This window comes from Ceratosolen solmsi, unplaced genomic scaffold, assembly GCF_000503995.2.
Source record: "Ceratosolen solmsi marchali unplaced genomic scaffold, CerSol_1.0 scaffold11, whole genome shotgun sequence".
In the NCBI taxonomy this organism is placed as follows: domain Eukaryota; kingdom Metazoa; phylum Arthropoda; class Insecta; order Hymenoptera; family Agaonidae; genus Ceratosolen; species Ceratosolen solmsi.
In genome coordinates this window covers 13274856-13294814 of record NW_011948416.1, presented here as the reverse complement: position 1 = coordinate 13294814, position 19959 = coordinate 13274856, and the positions used below count along the sequence as shown (strand labels likewise).

Here is a 19959-nt window from a genome sequence, read left to right as displayed (position 1 = left end):
GTATGTTATATTTGTTTGTCCGTTAAAACTTAATATTCAAAAGACTGTGGATATTATTTCATTATTTAAATATGCGCAAAAAATATGGTTTTTCTTCTAAATATGCACGATAACAATATTTACACGTATGACAAATTACCATTGCAAATATACTATTGCTACTACATTCATAACTTCAGCAAACAATTTTAACGTATACTATTAAAATATATTATTTATAATAATACTACAATAACAAATCTTGAATATACCTGGTAGGTAAAAAGACGGTCGACTTAAGTACAATAAGGTAACGCGGAATTTTATGTGACTTCGGGCTTTTATATTTCACGTGGGGTGAAACAGAGTTTAAGGTTTCTAATGCAATATCATATAAAAATAGCCCGTTTACAATTAATGATTTATGATTTTAAAATCATTATTATTTTACTCTGTTTTTATAACAAATTTGATTACTAAATGCTAAAGGAAAAATTGAAAATTTATGAATTTATTTATCAAAAGATCTTAGATGGTAATTTTTATTTAAACTAATTGCAGTATTCATTTAATTATTTGAAACTATCGGCTTAAATATAATAGCTTATATCGATTCTCTAAGGTTATTCGATTTAAATCGAAATGACAAATGTTAAATGTATTTAACTTGACAATTACATTGAAACTTAATTTGATTAAGAAAGTACGTATGACAATGTTTAACAACTGTAGTGAAAACTGCCTTAACAAAGGTGAAAGCAAAACAAGTAAATATAAAAGTTATTGCAAACAGAAATTCCGGCTTAATCCCGTACAAATTATATCAACGATATTTTACTAAATTAAGAGAAACTTAATGTTCTTAACTTAACGAAATAATATAAACATCCCTCTCTTTCTACTAAATCGACGGCAGAATTTCATAAAGGAAGACGGATTTTCCCATAGCATAGACCAACATGGCCGAAACATGGCATTAAAGAATATTAACCTAATTTTGCATTATCATAAGAATTTGGTTGTCAGACAAGCTCGATCAATCAAACGAGGCAGGGCACACGTATATTTCTCATTCATACAAATCTTTCACACTCGTCCCGCCTCCGCCCCTCACCACCCGTCAACCCGAAGCGGAAACGCTCACGAAAGATCATAGACAGACCCTTAGACATTAGCTGTGTTAGTCACGGAGACCCGAGGATACGCGAAATGATGAATTTCTGCCTAGATTTGCGGGTGGGTAATAAGGCGCGAGGCAACGAGATGGAAAATGATGGTGGGCTTTTTGGTTCGCAGAGATTCCCGGGAGGACGAGGCGACATTGTCCTCACGGCCCGCAACTTTCCAAACCCGGCTGCAACTTGGTTGGCGAGGGATCCTCGGGCTCCGAGGCGGAAAGCGGCCAGGACGGCGGAAAATGCGTCTGCGGACACTCGGTGCTCTGGTGCCCCGAGGAACCCCAACCCTACATGTACAAGACGAGGCACGAGTGCGAGCTCAATCTCGCCGCGAAGGTGGCATATGGTTTGTATCGCGGCTCTCCGCGTCGCTCAAATAATCCTACGACTCCGGGGATCCCCAGTGCTCCTTCAGCTTTTTCCGCACAGTCGCCGAGATACTTTAATCTGATTACGCTAGCTAGCCGACTTCGCGTTTTTACCGGCGTTTAATTAGGAGATGAATTTTGCGGCGCCGGGAGCAGTCTCGTTTGGGACAAGCCTACGACACTTTCACACGCTATTCCCACCAATTACCATTCAAAATTCATATCCCCGTCGCATTACTAATATCATCAAAGTCTTCTCACGCGCAAGCACCTGACGCATACAAATGCACCCCCCAGCCACGCCACGCCACGCCACGCCACGCCACCCAGGTGTACGGATGCGCACCTCATACACACGACCGGGTCCGATGCATTTTGCATTTTTAGCTCGTTAATTTATTTTCCGTATTAATTTACCGCACACTCGTTCATCAAAGTTATGCTGAACAGTATAATTCTTATAATGTAAATAAAATGAAAATTCGCTCTTAAATATTTACGTGGAAATGTCGGAGCAGCAGGTGAAATCGTAACTTTATTTATATTTAGCTTGTGCGTTGAGGAGAGTTGCTTTTGTAACATACTGTTTGGCTAAAGAGGAATGCATATTTGTTTAATATCCGAGTCGATTGTATCGTAAAGGACGAGAATTCAGCGAATTCAGCGCGACTATCCAATGATTATGAAAAATCGAATGAGATTAATAAAACATGGATACCGAAGTACGGAAGTAGAGCAGCTAGTGACTATTACAATACAAGTGACGATTATAGTATGAAAATACGTTAGTATGTGTTGGTCGGTGGCGCGCAAGTGTTGGTGTAAAAAGTAACCTAAGCGAGGGATCCAGAGATCGAGCCGAGTCCAAATGTACATGTACACCTTTATCAAATATCTCTTCCGACTATTCTTCATCCTACATGGTCCACAAATATAATTAAAACCTTTCTCGTAAAGTAAATTGAAATTACTTGTATGTATATACTCCTCCCGTACCACCATGAAAGAATTTCTCATTTTATTTAAAGCTTAATTAATTAATTAATTAAATTATTATTAAATAAACTATAAAATTAAACCTCGGACTTTTAAAAGAAATTATTATGATGCAGAACAATATGCGCGGTATTATAAAACAATTATAAAAAAATATACGAGTATTTTTTAAATAATTCACATTGATATAAATATAAATCAGCATTCAATTAAATGAATTGAATTACTGCAATATTGATTCTAATGCTCGCAATTATTTTAAATATATAAAAGTAAATTTTAAAGATTATACGAGCAAATTAATTTAATCTTCTTTAAGCGAATGATTTGCAAAATTTCTATTCTCAACAATTGCGAGGAGATGAAAATTTAACTTATTCGATGCTCTTGAGACAGATTTTTGAAATTTATAGAGTAAATATGCACTGCAATTAAAAATCATAATATTACACGAATGTAATATATTATTGTAATTATAAAGTATAAACGATTATTAAGCGCATCGTAAAGCGGGCTTTAATTCTTTCTTTTTTTTTTTAATTTTATTTCAATTTATCTGAATAAAGTGGCAACTCTCGCTATTCAGTTGGCACGCTTCACTCCTCAGTGTCTTGCTGATAATTGATATAATTTAATTACATTAACGAGGGTGGAAAAATGATTGATGCCCCCATCTTTGCGAGAAATACGGTTCATTTATACAATAGAAGCGATGGTCAGTGATAATTTCAAAAGTCTAATGGCAAATTTGTCATACAGTCATTTATTTTATTGCTAAAATGGAATTTTTTAAATATCTGATGAAAGCATTTAAACATGCAAGTCAGTTGTTATTACATGAATTTATATAATGTTTATAAGCATATTTTTATAAATATCATATAGTGGTAATTTCGTAAATTACATAGTTTCCTCGTTAAATTTTATTTCATTGAAGTTGTTTTTAAAGTATATTTGTTTTACATTGAACTCGTCGAAATTAAATCATTAACGCTTCAAAGTTTTTTACTACAATGGCGTCTATTAATAGCCTCTAATTGAATAAATGAAGTAAAATGAGCAATTCACCTTATTACATTTAATATTAAAAATTTGAAAGTATTAGTAAATAAATAAGAAAGTATGGGACGTCAGTTGGTAAGGTTCAAATTTAGTGAAATTTAACATTGAAAAAGTATACAAGGATAAATGAAAGGGAATACTGTTCCAGTTAAACTCTTCCAAAGACAATAAATTGGTGTTAAATTTCAATATTGATTTTCATCTGCTAATGTGGTGCTGAAAATTGAAACTGTCATAACGTGCATTTTTAACAGCAAAATTTCTGAAATTCTCGAGAATTCAATTGTCTATTGATTAAGAAATAATTAATATTTCAAATACATTATCAGATTCTGTCGAATAATTATTTTATATGACCCAAAGTATGTCATATATGTTATTACAATTTTTATACAATAATATTCCATCCACCTTGAATAAATAATAAAAAAAAAAAAAAAAAAAAAAAAAAAAAAAAAAAAAAAAAAAAAAAAAAAAAAAAAAGGAGCTTCAACAAAATATTTGTAGTTTCGTATTTTGTAATGTAAGGAAAAGTGAGAGAAGAGAAGTAAGTTACTCGTCGATCTGACTGTATGCTAAGGTAGATAGAAATAAGGAGGAACGAAGGAGCATCGAAAAGAAAGTAGAGAAGAAAATTGTGTAAGCTGTAAAGAGCAACTCAAAGGAAGTTGGCGTGTGTCCTTGTCAACGTAAGATGTACACATACTCACCTACAGCCCACACACACACACACACACACGCACGCACGCATGCTCAAACAGAGGAGAAAGAACAATAAAGTAGACTCATCTCTTCTTCTCACATACCCTTGTTACCCTCTTCCTCCCTATTCCATTCTCTCTCTTCAGGCTTCTCGACATCTCATTCGAATTTTCGAGTTAACTTTCAGTTGGATTGCCTTTAAAGGTCACAAAACAGTGACCAACCGTTAATGAAAAGAAAACATAAATAGAGCTCGGGCTGTGGTCGGTGAAAGCGTTAGATGTATGAGCGCTCGGTTAATGAGAAAACGACATGAGATGGTGAAAATTTTTTTTTCTGCTTTTGTAATCGTAACCAAAAGAAAATGTCATCAAGGCCTCGAGGAGCGACTCCTACATTATTTTGTCTCTCTCTTTTTCATCTTACCTCGGGAATTTCGGATCTGTTGAGAAAGTTTTCGAGCGTGGCGATAAGGCACAGACGTGGGCCTGAACTGATATTATATAATAGCTGCAATAGTTTGCAAAATAATATCTTTAATATTTTCTTGCAAACAGGACAAGAAATATTATTCTTATTGTTTCGTATTTTATCGTTCGATAGATAAAGTTACAAGCTTGTTTATAACGAACGACGAAAGTCTTAATTAACAATAGTAACAATACATGCTTGATAATCTATATTTAATTTGCTTTCATAATATGGAGAGAATATGTAATGTTAAATATATTATCGATTTTGGAATTTTTAATATTTTATGCATAATTCACGGGACTTGTAACTAATTAAAATTAAAATGTCCTTCGTAATATTTGCAATTGCGTTTTATAATTTTATGCTCAAGTACGTAGTACTGAATTAGAAACTTTCCGAGCGATAATGTCAAGATATTTGATAATACTTCTTGTTATTAAATTCAATTCAATCAAAATTCAATCGTGATAATGAATTTAAGAAAATTGACATTTTTTTCTATTAATCGATTGACTTTTAATTTATAATGTGCCGTTTTTATGTAGTCCGTTACAGATTTCGTATAGCGGCTTATGTAAAAGTTTTAAATGAAAGTATTTATGAAAATCCTAATTGATTATGGGTAAAACATTATATTTTAAATAAATAATTGAAAAGCATTGTATACAATTTATATAAGATAAAAGTTTGCCAAATTTAACGCTTTAATCAATATTTAATTGTTAGATATATTTTCAGCGCAATAATAATTTAACATTGTAAAGAAGCAGACCGCGTACCGCACGACATAATGATAATAATATTAATAATTGCGACGATGATAGCAATAACCGTGCATAATAATGTATTATTCGAGAGGCGTACACAATGTAAACTCATGTACACTCTCACGGAGCATAATAAGAACAATAGCAAAACTAGTACCTTTTGAGGAAAATCGATGAACGCGAGTAAGGGCTGCTGTAGCACAAGTAAAATATTAATGCACCTCCGATAATAAGCAATTTAACCAAAATAGAGAAGACTATCCGCAGAGTCGTTTGTTTGTCAGAAATTCACCTACTTTGCCAGCCATCGCCGATTATTGATAAACGCAAGTCTCGCACTCGCCGGCAAATTGACGCAAAACTCAGTTAACAATGGTCGATTAAAGCCCCCCCCCCCTCTTCCCCTTCCCCTATCCTCACCCCCTTACGTACTCCTCTGTCCGGCTCCGTAAAAGTAAGTTACTTTGTTGCAGAAAGTTAAATTCGATTCCGGCAAAAGTTTAATCGCCCAAGTACGCGAAGGTGAAGCACGAGTACAAAAGGAGAAGTCCAACTTGGGGCGATTCGATCGAAGCTCGGGGGTGGCAGACGATCGGCACGTATGCAAATCGCGTGGCCGAGGAGGAGTTCAACTAAGAGTTCGTTTTCATGCGAGCCCCGACCCAATTAACCCTCCCCCATCCCACCTCCCGCCAAACATCACACTGGCCCTCCCCTGCGTGCACGCATCACCTTTACTCGTCTACCATCAAATACGTATCCTTCTTTCTCCCTTGCTCCATCTCCACCCTCGCTCGCCTCTCCCACCAATTTGCATTCGTTCGTATGTGCCCCGATACGATCTTCCGGCTCTCCCAGAGAGACACACTTCTGGACTTTAGACTGAGCTTGAGCGCTAAACATTGGGGAATGCCGTCGGTCGATCTTGTTCAACCTACCTACTCATATAATTAATGATGCTATCACTTTGGAATTTGACTACTAATTTCACCCAAATACGGCGCTCTATGCAGCCTATAACAATTGAAAAACAAAATTTTTAATTACCATTAATCTTTATTAAGTTGGTATATCGTGATAATTTTATATTCCATTTCGACGATGCGTAATGAAAAGCAGATATCCTCTTTTTTTTACTTTTTATGTGTTTTTCTCTTTTTTAATAAAATTTCATCTTACAACTGCAATGAAAAATGGCGATGAAAGTGTTAAATGTAAAAGCTTGACCAAATCCACTTTCAAAATCCAACTTTCATCATACGTCAGTATACGATGAAAAGATATTTGGAATAAATAAGCTTCAAAATAATATTTGAACGAAAAATAATTATATATTTTAATTATGAATGTTCATTTAAAATGAAAAAAAAAAAAAATAAATAAAAGAAGAAATCTTTTTAAAATTAATTTACAAAATTCATCCGATAATTATATAATAGAATGCGATTTAGGCATTTCATAAATCTCGGTAATTTTGTTAATTAGAATATTAGCTTTGATGAATAATTTGGATTAATAACGCAAATTAAGTAATTCTAATTCAAAGTTTTGTATAAATGCAAATTGTATATCATAAAATAGAGAAATTTTACTATAATTTTTTTTATATTCTTCATAGGATCTGCGATTATTTTAATAATATATGAATGTGCTAAACTTTTCTTTTTTTTTTCTTTTTTTTTTTAATAGCATAAGCAAATTTAATTCAAAACTTTAATCTCTTAATATTTTAATTATCAAATTTTAATATTTATTTGAAATTCAAAAGTGCATTGTCTGATCTTGTTTTATTTAGCGCCAAATTCATTCACAATAATCGCTTACATATAACTACTCTTAAGCCTATTTAATATTATCTATCTTCCATTTTCTTCACGATCTACCTAAAGTATTTTACGTTCCAGTTTTTATCAGACACAATTTCACACTTTGCTCTTTTATTTCATATTCTTATATATATATTTTCAACTAGAAGGATGACATTTTTTTAAAAATTATATTAATTATTTTGTATTAATTTAAGTAGTTTAATTTTAAAATATAATATTGAAGATATTATGACAATATTAATTGTTTTGAAATATTTTTATAATATTTATAATATTATTATCATTATATTGAAAATCTAATATTTTAATAAACTATATAGAAATTTATTTATGAAAAAATGATTATTTTCTACGAAACATGAGGTTATTGGAATGTTGTATTTAATATTTGGTAGTTGAGCAGGGTTATTTGGGTTTATTTTATCTATATTTATACGGATTGAATTAGCTGTACCTATATATATATGCAATAATACTGTAATTAAAAAATATTAGTATACATGAAATATTCATTACTATGATTTGGAAATTTATCCGATCAATTTATTAATTATGTACGGTTGAGCATAATTAATGTCCTTTGAATTTCATAGATAAATATACTTCATAAAGTAAGAATAATAGTTTAAAATTTTGTCATGCAATATATATATATTTCGATGAAGCAGTTTATTATTATTATTATTAATTATATTATTAAATTTATGAATAGGCATATATAAAAAGTCTATAGATTTTAGGAAATATTCAAAAGTATGAACTATTAACCATTACTTTTTATAATTATACATCTTTGTGGGTGAAATCTTTATGAGTATACGAATTGAAATTGTTATTATTTATGAAGCAACACATTTATGTTTAATTTTTGTTTTATTTAAACAATTTGTAAAATAAGAATATATTAATACATTCGTTAAGAATAAAGCACTGAACGTATTAAAACATTATGAATCGTCGTAATGTGTGAAATAAATATAAATATAAATTTGTTGGCTATTAATTAAATCGCAAACGATAACTTCATGTACATTTGATAATATTATTTCAATATATATATATATATATATATATATATATATATATATATGATTAGGTCGAGTATATCATTGTGTTTTTGGTAAAGTGAAAATATTATTTAATCGTAATGTTAAGAGACACGAGCTTCTTATGACTACATTAACTTAGATTTAGAGAGGAAATTTACATTATAGTCGTTGGTAATCATCGAGATGTAGATATCGAATATTGCCAGATATTTTGGATGGATTTGTAAAATTATAAATCAACTTATCATAATTCTATTATATTGAGCATTCATGAAAGGGAATCTAATTTAACATTGAAAATAATCGTGGAATACTGTAAAGTTTATGAATAATAACTAGTGAGGCTTGAAATAAAAAAACAAGACTTTTTATTTGTTTGCCATTGAATTACTCATTTTTTCTTTATTAAAATATTTTGTAATAGTAAATTTGTGGATCGCACGTAACTTATGAAGTGGGAATGATATTATACGCGTACAAATTTAAATGTGAGTTTGCTCGACTCCCTTTTTACATGAATTTTGACAAAATTGCGAAGAATTGGAGTGTTTCTTTGACTTTCTTATACTCCAAGTGTATTTAAGAGACATAGAATGATTGATAGATAGGTAGAGAGAGAGAGAGAGAGAGAGAGAGAGAGAGAGAGTGGGTGGTGGATTGTTAAGCAATGCATCCCTTTCTTATTACGTGCTCACGGAGGCATGATAAATTTCATATTATCTGCCATTTTCATTTTTTTCTCTCGTTAATAACAATCTCGGGAGACCTTTTTGCACTCGTGTGTCACTGAGATCTCGAGGGAGTCAACGCGAGACTCTATTTTTCAATAGACCTACTTCCTTTGGGATACCTTATCTCTCGATTTCCACCCACTAACAATTATTGCCCATCGCGAATGATGATATATTGCGCGCGCACGTAAGCGAGGAAGAAGATTAAGGGTGAGATTGAAGAAGCCGTGAGAGCTGCCGAGTGTGTGCACCCTTCCAGCAATTTCTCCGCTTGTACGTGAATTATTATCCGATTTTGTTTTTTTTTTGTTTTTTTTTTTGTTTGTTTTTTTTTCTTTCGTTTTTCGTTTATTTGAGTTCACCGTGATATATCTTGACATTTTCCGGTTATTGCGATCAAAACGAATTATAGAGTATCGTATACATTATACTCGCTGGTACATTCGCTGCCCTGTTTCGCAGTTTTATTTTTACCTTCTTAATATATTTTGGGGCGCCCTTCCCGTGGCATGGAATTTTCCGACTCGCGAATTAATCACATTGATATTTTACTGGTCGCTGCTATTGGCTCCTCTTCTGCACTAATTTCACCGACCACTTCATTTCATACTAATTTACAAGATTCATATTCGAAATGGAATTGCGGTATTGTCAAAGTCACTGTTGTAAAATAAGCTGCCAAGTTTATATATTATTGTTATTTGAAAATAAGCGATTATTGATAAACTTAATTTTATCGAATCAAGGAACAAACAATTAAGAGAGAAATAAAAATAGGTAATGGCTGTTGATAACATTGATAATAGTAGAGTTTGAATGTATTAATGAAATTTCCTTCCAGAGGTTATCAATAACATGAAATAACATTACTGCAGGAGACGTTATAAAGCACCGTTTCAGCGAGTGTAATTAATTAATCGTTGATGAAAATTGTCCATCCTCGATAATAAGTATTTGAAAAGGATTGTCGGCGTGTCTTCTCCTGCTTTTAATTTTGTAAATTAAATCCGCTGAGCTTATTGAGTGCGGGGGTCAGGAAAAGGAGAGGGCGCAAAACCAAAAAAAAAAAAAAAAAAAAAACAACAAAAGAAGTAAATAAAAACAAAAGGACTAGAATATTGTGAAATTTGAATCGAAATTCTATTGGTCTCTATCCGGCGGTACATACATAAAGTTCGTTGTATAGCAGATGGTATATTACGTGTTAATTTAATTTGTTTGCATTTCAGATGGACTATACGACTCAGTGGAAACTCCGACAGATAACGGTGAGTCTTCTTAATTAATTAGCTAACTTACTGAGTTTCCCTCGAATCTTAATTAGGATTGTTTAGTGCTCATAGGCGATTGAGTTTAACAGATTAGAGTAAACTTGCCAAGAAATAATCTGAACTGAATTTAGCCGAGGGATGGCACATAAAGGGGTTATGGACAGTAGTAGTTGCGACTGCGAAAGCTACGGGCGAAAACTCGTCTTGTGCGGTTCCGTTCGCACAAAAGATTTCGATCTGGCTAACTTATTTCTCCTCTTTTCCTTCTTTTCTCTCTTTTTTTCTCTTTCTCTCGTTCTTTTTTCAATTCATAATAAAACTTCATCAGGCCATACCGAGAATGCATAATCAAGTCGGGCAGTAATTAATTTTCTCCTGCCGTGTCATCTTATTTCTCTTTCATATGTTTCGAAAAGAGTAGTACAATACGCGGCATCGCGAGTCCCGCATAACGTGATTAGCAATACTTCATCTCAACGAATGCCACTCAAATATTTATAGCACTGGTACGTATACTTATGTATATTTATGTGCGGGCGACTGCATGAGATTATTCGAGTTCCTTGTACGAGTGAGTGCTATTCCCAACATCATTTGACAATTAGGCTAAACCATTTTTCCCATACCTTTCGCTTAATATGCGAATCGAATTATTTAATCTTGCGCGCCATCGAAGCATGAGAGATATTATAATTTCTCGATAGATTTACAACACAATTGGAGAGGAAGTGCAAATATCTTACGGCCCGCGAACAATGGTTCAAGCCCAGGCCCTTGACAACACCAAAAACATTACTATGTGCGTTCGTTAAATCGAAGATCTCCGTCATTTTGCGAGATAACGGATGCCTAGAAAGGCTGAATGTCGTATGAAAAATTGTGATTAGACGAGGTTTAAAACTTTCTTGCACATGACCTCGAATTCTTTTAAATTGTACCGAAACGTGAGCTTAATTAATACTATAGAACTCTGTTCATTTAAAAGTTACGATAATTAAAAGAATGTGCAAAAAAAAAAAAAAAAAAAAAAAAAAAAAAAAAAAAAAAAAAAATCGAGCCGGCAACCGCGAAACTTTTGACCTTAATTTTTTCATCATAATTCATAATTTATTCCCTCTGGAAATTTAATCTACTATTCAACAAGGGAACAACTTTTACCCTTAGCCAATGCTGGAAATGTGAGCTGCCATAAATTATAAATGGAACCCTTTAATAAACTGATCTTTAATTAGCATCATTAGATAACTCGAGTTGGCAGTTTAAGCAGAAATATCCGTGGTATATGAGATTTGAGTTTTGTGGAGAAACCTATGAAATCGGTATTTAATCGGTATTTAACCGAAAAGATGACTTTTTAGTTGACAATATTTTTTACTTCACCCACAACGAAAGGCAAAGTTTACTAGATACGACGATATCTAAGCATTTTTATGTGTATAAGGGACAACCAATACATAGCGAGACATCCGTATTTAATCGTAATATTATCCAATTACATCTCAACTTTCAAATAATGTGTAGCCGGCCAAAATAATTTCGATGCTGCTTCATACTTTCCGATAATATTTAGATTAAAAAAAAAAATGCAATCAACATTATTTTTTTATAATTATGGTTTTGGCTTGAATATTATTCCCCAAAATTTTATCTAGAATTTATTAAAATTATGTTTTAGCCATTTGAATAATTTAGAATAATATTTTATCTTAATATTACGATTTAAAAATTATTCGTTCTCACAAGACGTTAAAATGATTATTATACAGGAAATATATTATAAAAGTTAAACAAAAATTGATATTCCGTTCCCGATAAATCAAATAAGATTTTTTAAATATCTCATCTATCAAAAATATCATACATTAAATACAATTTTTACTTTTATTCTTATTCGTATCAGCGGAGTTTGAGAATAATCATTGAAATTTAACTTTTGTATGAACTTCATCTAAACGTTCTTTAATTCTCTTTTATTAATCTCTGATATCGCATGTTCATTCGTCAGAAATACATTAATTTTACGCGTTGTTTGTTTTTCATATTATCAAACTTCCATATCTTCGAATTACATTAATTTAAATATCATTTTATCCCTTTATATTAACTCTGATTTTTTTTGGTCACTATCCCTTTTCTATATATATATTTTCACTATATTTTGTTGAATTTTAATTTTTAAGCGATTATAAATAAATTTATGTATGAAGTCAATTGAGGTAAAGAGGTTTTTTTATTTATTTATTTTTTTTTTTAATTTAAATGCAAAGTTAGTTGGGTGACTTTTATACTATCTTAGTCGTACCATGACTTACACATTATAGCTGAATATCATATTGAATTAAACAAATAATTAATCATACGCCATGCATATAACGTACGTATATACTTAAAAATTGTACGATAAAAAAAGTCGATTCATTTCCGTGCCAATAAATTGCTGCTACTAAGGACAATAAAGCTTTGTTACGCACACTCATTCAAACAAACGAGCTTCTTTAATATTTAATCGTGAAAAAGGATTTTTAGCCAGAGTTTTCTGTCGTATTACTCCATTCCCATTAATATAATACTAAAACTAATATCATTGAACGCGTTGTTTCTTTCTCTAAAATTCGATCGCCCTTATTGCAATAATTTAAAAAATATAATACAGCCAGCTTAGTCCTAACGCGAACAAAAATACATCGTTGAAATATTAATATTGGCGAGATATTTGAACATTTTAAATTCGGCAAAAGTTGAAAAATATGTGACTACAGTTCAAATTATAAGTAAAGTGATATATCTATTGATAATATATACCACCAAGACGGCATGGGAGTTGGGCAGACATGGAGCGTCTGACCAAACTCGGCACTTATAAATTGATATACTGCCTGCATTAACTCGCTTTCTCTTCTTCACTACCCTACCACTTCAAAGTCAAAGCTCCGTTTATCACGGACATTAACAATTTCACATCGTACACAGTCGTGTAAATTTTAACGGTTCACATCGCAGTAAAAACTACGACTTATTGATAATGTAGCGCAACCTATTGTATTGCCCTGCTGCATATTGTTAAAGAGAAAAATTTCTCCAAAGTTTTGATAAATACGAAAGTTTTTATAAATACGACGTTTTATATATATATATATATATATATATATATATATATATATATATATTTAGAGGTATTAATGGCACATTGTATAACTTATACACTTAAAGCAATTATAAAAACATTTGCGAGAGAAATTAATGGAAATATGCATTAAATAAATAAGCAAAATTATGTTTTTTGATATTTTGCAGCATTTTTCTTTTATTTTGTTTTTTTTTTTTTTTTTTTTTTTTTTTTAGTTAATTATAGTTAATGCTATATTAAATGTATTAAAGGTAATAAACTTAGCCATCCATTAGTACATTTCAAATACTTTTCAGAAGAATAAATAGATACAAATGTATTATTTATTTTGGCATTATAAATATTAAAACAATTTTATTTAAAAATTTTGTGCATATATTTGCTTTACTTATATATATATATATATATATAGAGAGAGAGAGAAGTATGTAAAAATGGTGTTATTTAAAAAGCATTTAAATATTATTTGCAAAATGTCAAACAATTTGTTCTATTAGTTAAAAAAAAAAATCCATTAACGTTGAAAATAAAATAAGCAAAAATAAATACGTATTTTCACTTCACAGATTTCTCTTAAATCTTTGTAATAGGATGATTTTTGTGAAATTGATAATATATAAGCGTATAGCTGTTAATTACGATAGGAATAATAATATCTTTGTTAAATTCATTTAGCGCAATTAGTTTACGAAATTTACATATAATCTGAAATATTTGCGTGAAAAATTAATTTCTATTTCAAAGATTTAATCGCACGATGGATTGTAAGAAATTAATTTTTCAATCTTTACATTTTCTCACAGCTCCATATCACCCGCCCCCGCATCCTACTGAATTTATTAATATAATATATTTCAATACATCTAGGAATTCTTGCTTGTTAATTTTTACTTTTGAAAGACATAAATTTCATTTGTATGAAGCAATAAAGTTATGTACAGTTCGGTCTCAGAGGGATGGAATTTCCAGTCTCTTTAGTGAATGTACTTTGCTATACCAGGTAACCAGTACTTTTAAATATCATTTCAAAAATGGAAAATTTTCAACAATGTATTTATGTCAATTCATGTATTCTTTTTCGAGATACGAACAATACAAAATTTCTAACTATGAAATGCTGTCGAGTTAAGCGAATAAGAATTCGCATTGAATCTAGTAGAACAGGACTTTAATGTTTTTTATATCAAATCTAAAATAAATATTGTCTATAAAAGCTTTTGAATTAAACTTTTGCTGGATATTTGATATTTGGCAAAGCTCAATTATATCAACTGGAATCACCGTTGCGCGTTATAAATTTTATACTTTTTAATCAATTTCACAGCCCAGCGTGAATTTATATTATTCTCTTTACTTTTAGGGACATTTAAACAAAGTATACAAAGTTCTTATCGTATAAAGCGTATATAGTAGAAATTTGTCGCTATAACAATTTTTGTCAACAATTTTTGTCAACATTTCTTATTGGATTTGTTGAGTAATCATTTCATAAGATATATATATATTAATATTATTATTCGTTAATATACCTTTTGAAATATATACAGTCTGTATCAATTTTGTATTATTTAATTTCTCTAACTATCAATAATTTCTAAAAGTAATATATTATAAGAATATATCATATTAGAATTTTTATTTGTAAATGGTTTGCAAATTGTTTACAAATTCTAATCGAATATTTATCTAAATAAGCAGAACACTAAATCTGGATACATAATATTTATGAAAATAATTTCAAAAAATATAAAGCTGAGTAACAGTATTAATATTAAATTCTATTTTCGATTACGAAATTATTTAATCTCATAATTTATTTTTCAAATTTTAACAAATATTGCAACTACGTATTTCAAAATATTTGCACACTCTTTTAAAATTGATTCTTATATTAATAAATTTTGTATGCATTAATACGTGTAATACGATACATTTTGAATTCAGCTACCATTAATATTTACAATGATTCATTATTAAAGTTTTTACGCTGTTGTGAACTATTATATTATTAAATAAAAAAAAACATCAGGTACATTTACAAAAGTTATATTAAAAAATATACTTGACATTTTTCTATTTGTATCCAGGGAAATATGATTGTAAAATAAATATAATTATGTATTATATCCTGAATGACACATTATATTATAAACAAATATTCTTGAGATATTCCATTAGGTGTTATTATTTAAAGTTTATATAAGATCTTTTCACCGCACAGAAAATATGTTTTTATTTATTGTTTCTATTTTTATCGACCCTTATGTGACTCCCTTAAATTGACAAACCAAATATTATCTTTGAGTAAACAATTTAATTAGATTTGCGTTATATAAAATTTAAAAACAAAACAAAACAAAGCATATTAACATATTAATAATAAATATTTTTTCTTATTGCTTTTCATACTGTAATTTTTTTTAAAAAAAAAAAGGTTAAAAAAAGAAAAAAAATTTTTATCAATTAAAGATTAATTTCACTGAACATGATAAGCATTACTCCAATAATATGATAAATGAATATTATTAATTTTCATGATTTCAATTTCAATTTCATTTCAAAAGATTTTTAACATTTACAAAGCACGCAATTTGAACAAAGTCCTATTTATTTACTTACATTATTTGAATCTCTCATCTATCTCTTTAGTTCTTGCTGCATCTTTCCCCTTAATAGTCTTAATAAAAATTTATTTCCATACACGTCACTATCATTAAATCGAACTAAATTTAGCGTCAAGTAACTTGAGAAAACCCGTTGGAAATTACTTTCAACGTCGTTTTTTCATTATATTTTCCTCAAAGTCAGCAATCATACACTCAATGGGAAAAACGCTTCGTAAAGTTTAAGCGAATTTCCTTGTCACTTTCATTAAGTCGGTTTCGGCTTCTCTATTTCCGACGTCCTACATTGTTAGTCACACCAAAGCAGAATAATGAAGCCGTGACAGACCGATCGGTGTTGGACTCGATATCACAAACGACGGACACTTCTCTTTTCTCGAATTCTCCTTTTTACTAAAACGCGCGTAGTTGAGTGTTACTCGGCGAAAAGCCTGGGACGACTTTTCACCGGAAAAGTCTCCGAAGTGTCAGTTTGATCAGATAAAAGTTGCCGTGTCCAGTCTCCATAATCCCCAGCCTCCTCTCACACTTACGGCTTTTCTTGCCAATTAAAGACAATTGCTTCGAGTGCAAAATACATCCGACGAGTTCATCGTTCCCGCGGCCCTTCCGACCAATTTTCCACGGAATATAGCTTTTCCCCACTCGCCTTCTTTACCCCGTGAGAGAATCGGTGCGGCCCCGATGGATTTGGCGTTCGATTTATTGTTGGCCACTCTCGGGGAAAAAGTTGCAAGGAGGGCCGACGACTTCCTAGAAATAAAACGAGTGTTGGTATGTCGAATGGCACTGAGAGATGCTCGTCGGATTAAATGCTACGGACTCGGAATAGTGGACTCGATTATCCAATTTCTTAGGCTTTTTGTTTGGTTGCGAACGAATGGTCGGAGGTAGGGTTGAAATTAGGTAGACGACAGGAGTAAGGACGATGCTACTCCCCGAGCTTAGTGTACGGTTGTATGGAGACTTTTCTCAACGATAATCATAAATTCTTCACTACTTTTGCAATAATTTAGCATCTCATTTTTAAATCATGACATTAATTATTCATTATGGCTCGGCAAGTTGAACAAAATAAGAGGGCAATTTGTTGTATTTTAGGCGCTTGAAAAGTTCGGTTGACTTTGATTAATCTGTCAATAAGATTAATAATTCCTTCTGTTTTTATTTTACTAAAATTGCTTACGACCTTATGACTAAATTATACTCGAATTTTTAATGATTTTTTTTAAGGCAAACTATGAAAGTATCTTACGTAATTTTTTTGTTTTTTTTTTGTTTTGTTTTTTAATGTATGAATCGTCTCTGAGAAATTGATTTCAATCATCATTTTTAATATTACAGATTTATAGGAGTAATTTTACATCTAATGCACGCGCGTGTGCATACTTATTATAATATTCTATGTCACTTTATGGTTGTTTACAAACATAAAGTCCAAGTAATTTAATATAGTTCGTTGTTAATATAGTCGTTGTGAAAAATTGTATTTATTATCTTAGAAGGTAGTTTCGGTGTTTTCTACAATTTTTAATCTTTAACACTGGGAGTAACTAATACATATCTGAAATTATTTCTAGAGTATTCTTATTTAATATCTAAAATAATAGTGTGGAATTATCTCGGTATGGTTTAAATTCTATCTGCATAAGCATTTGTATTTAAGCTGCTTCACTGATTTTAGTTTGAGTTACTTTAACACGATTTATAATTTATGTTGATAAAATTATTCTACTTTTGATAGATTTTTTGCCTAAATACTTGAAGGGTTTAGAGAAGTTATTAATGCAAATTGAACGGGGATTAAAAAGAGTAAATTTATTTTGTAAAATATTTATACTTTTAATTATATTTATGGCGTGAATTAATGAATAAAGTAGTGAGAGAATAATAACGAAAAAAATTTCCTTTCAATCTAAATCTCTAAATGTTTCAAATTTAAAGCATTAATATATTTTAAATTTTATATATTAAGTAAATAATCAACAGTAGCGTTTGCACTCAAGTAAATGCAACGTCAATATTTTACGAATATAATTTTGCATATTGCATTAATTTCAATATTAAAATGATTTATATCTAACATTTATTATCCTTATTTAGAATTACTATCCATATATATATATATATATATATTTTTTTTTTTTGTAAAGATACAAAATATAATCTTAAATAAATGTAATAAGTGCATGGTAACAATTATATTTATAATCCTAATAATATTTACATATAAATTTATCTTCCGTAAACTAAAAGCTACACATGTTACTTGTCGTTTCAATAAATTAGTTTTTTTTTCTGTTTTGTTTTTATATTAGTAAATATCAATGGGCTACAATTAAATGTGTAATGAATATATATTTTTTTCAATTAATAAAATAAAAAATTGCAATTATATTACCTTTGCTAATGTTACGGATATATTTTACATAATTTAGCGTAAAAGGAGTTAAAACTTTTTTCAAAGGAAACAAAAGCCTTTTTAATTTAAACTGAAATAAAAAAAAAACTCATTTACAAATGTGAAAATATTTCGAACGAGAGATAAATAGACATTTTTTTCTTCCAACTCATTTCACAACTCCTCTAGAATATGGTGTACATCCATTATATTTTTATAATTTTCTTTTATATTACTCTTTAATTTCAAATTATATCATTTACGCGAAAAAAAAAAATTATTTATTTTTCTCCGTAGGTAGTAAGTCAGTTAAAAAATAAAGTTGGCATTGTTTTCGCTACGATTGAGCTATTTTCAATGCGATATATACAAATCTATTATTTTCAGATATTTAAAATATTTTTCATATTCCATTAATGCATTTGTGCGCTGGAAAAAAAAGCTTTTCTAAATTATTTTTTGCATTGTATACAATCATCACTATTTGTATTCCTTATATTTTCAAAAAAATATGTTTATTCTATATTGTATAAGTTTCATGCATTTGCCACTTCATCAATGTAATTGTAAATTAATTTAATTGAAAAATCTGCAAAAATATAAATTTTATACTGTTTAAATTTTAATGCTTATTAGTATATGCTATAATGCTGCTTGATTTAAAATTTATAAATAATGTTGACAATTGATCAAATATAAGAGTTAAAATATTTCTCCATTAAAATATATTTCAATTTTTAATTGTTTTTAAAAATTTTTTTAATTTTTTTTTTTTTTTCGATCGTTAATATGTATTTTATTCTATTGTATATTTAATTTATGCACGATGTTATTCAAGTATTACTGCTTTATTATCATTAGAATTATTAATTTAATCGTAGATTAAATTTTAAAGTACTTTTAAGGGCGTTTAAATGAAATATGTGCACTGGCGTATATTCCTTGATTTAGACTTCATAAATTTTAATTACACTTTTGGAAATAATATATATATCTATATATATATATCAATGGCTAGTTTAGCATTTACTTGAGTTTTACTAAAAATACTTGTAGCTATGGACTTGTTCGGTTTAAAAACTAAATTATAGATCCCTTAGAATGCCGCGAGATTTTTAAATTATGTTTTGCTTGACATAAAATTTTACGTTGATGATAATGGAAAGGCGTCCTTAAAGCAAAAACAAGGCGTCCTTACAAGGCCGAGTAGAAAGAGTAGGAAATCATTGTTACTCTAAGGAGACAATCCATGATGCGGGAACAGATATAATACTCCAGCGACTTACTGCTTTATCTTCTCGAATATTTGGAGTTTAAAAGAAACAAGAGAGAGGCTAACGATTGTTTTCATTTTCTGGCAACTTCTAAAGGATCTATTCACTTCCCTCTATGGAGAATAAT

General features: G+C 30.1%; 1 protein-coding gene across 1 annotated transcript in view; it reads left to right on the top strand.

Annotated features, from left to right (window-relative positions):
* LOC105359538 (insulin-like growth factor-binding protein 7) overlaps positions 1 to 19959 on the top strand; it is a 104105-nt gene that overhangs the window by 22029 nt on the left and 62117 nt on the right. The window contains exons 3-4 of the mRNA XM_011496152.1: positions 1276 to 1503; positions 10365 to 10403. Coding sequence (XP_011494454.1) covers positions 1276 to 1503; positions 10365 to 10403 — 267 coding nt within the window. The remainder of the gene's footprint in view (positions 1 to 1275; positions 1504 to 10364; positions 10404 to 19959) is intronic.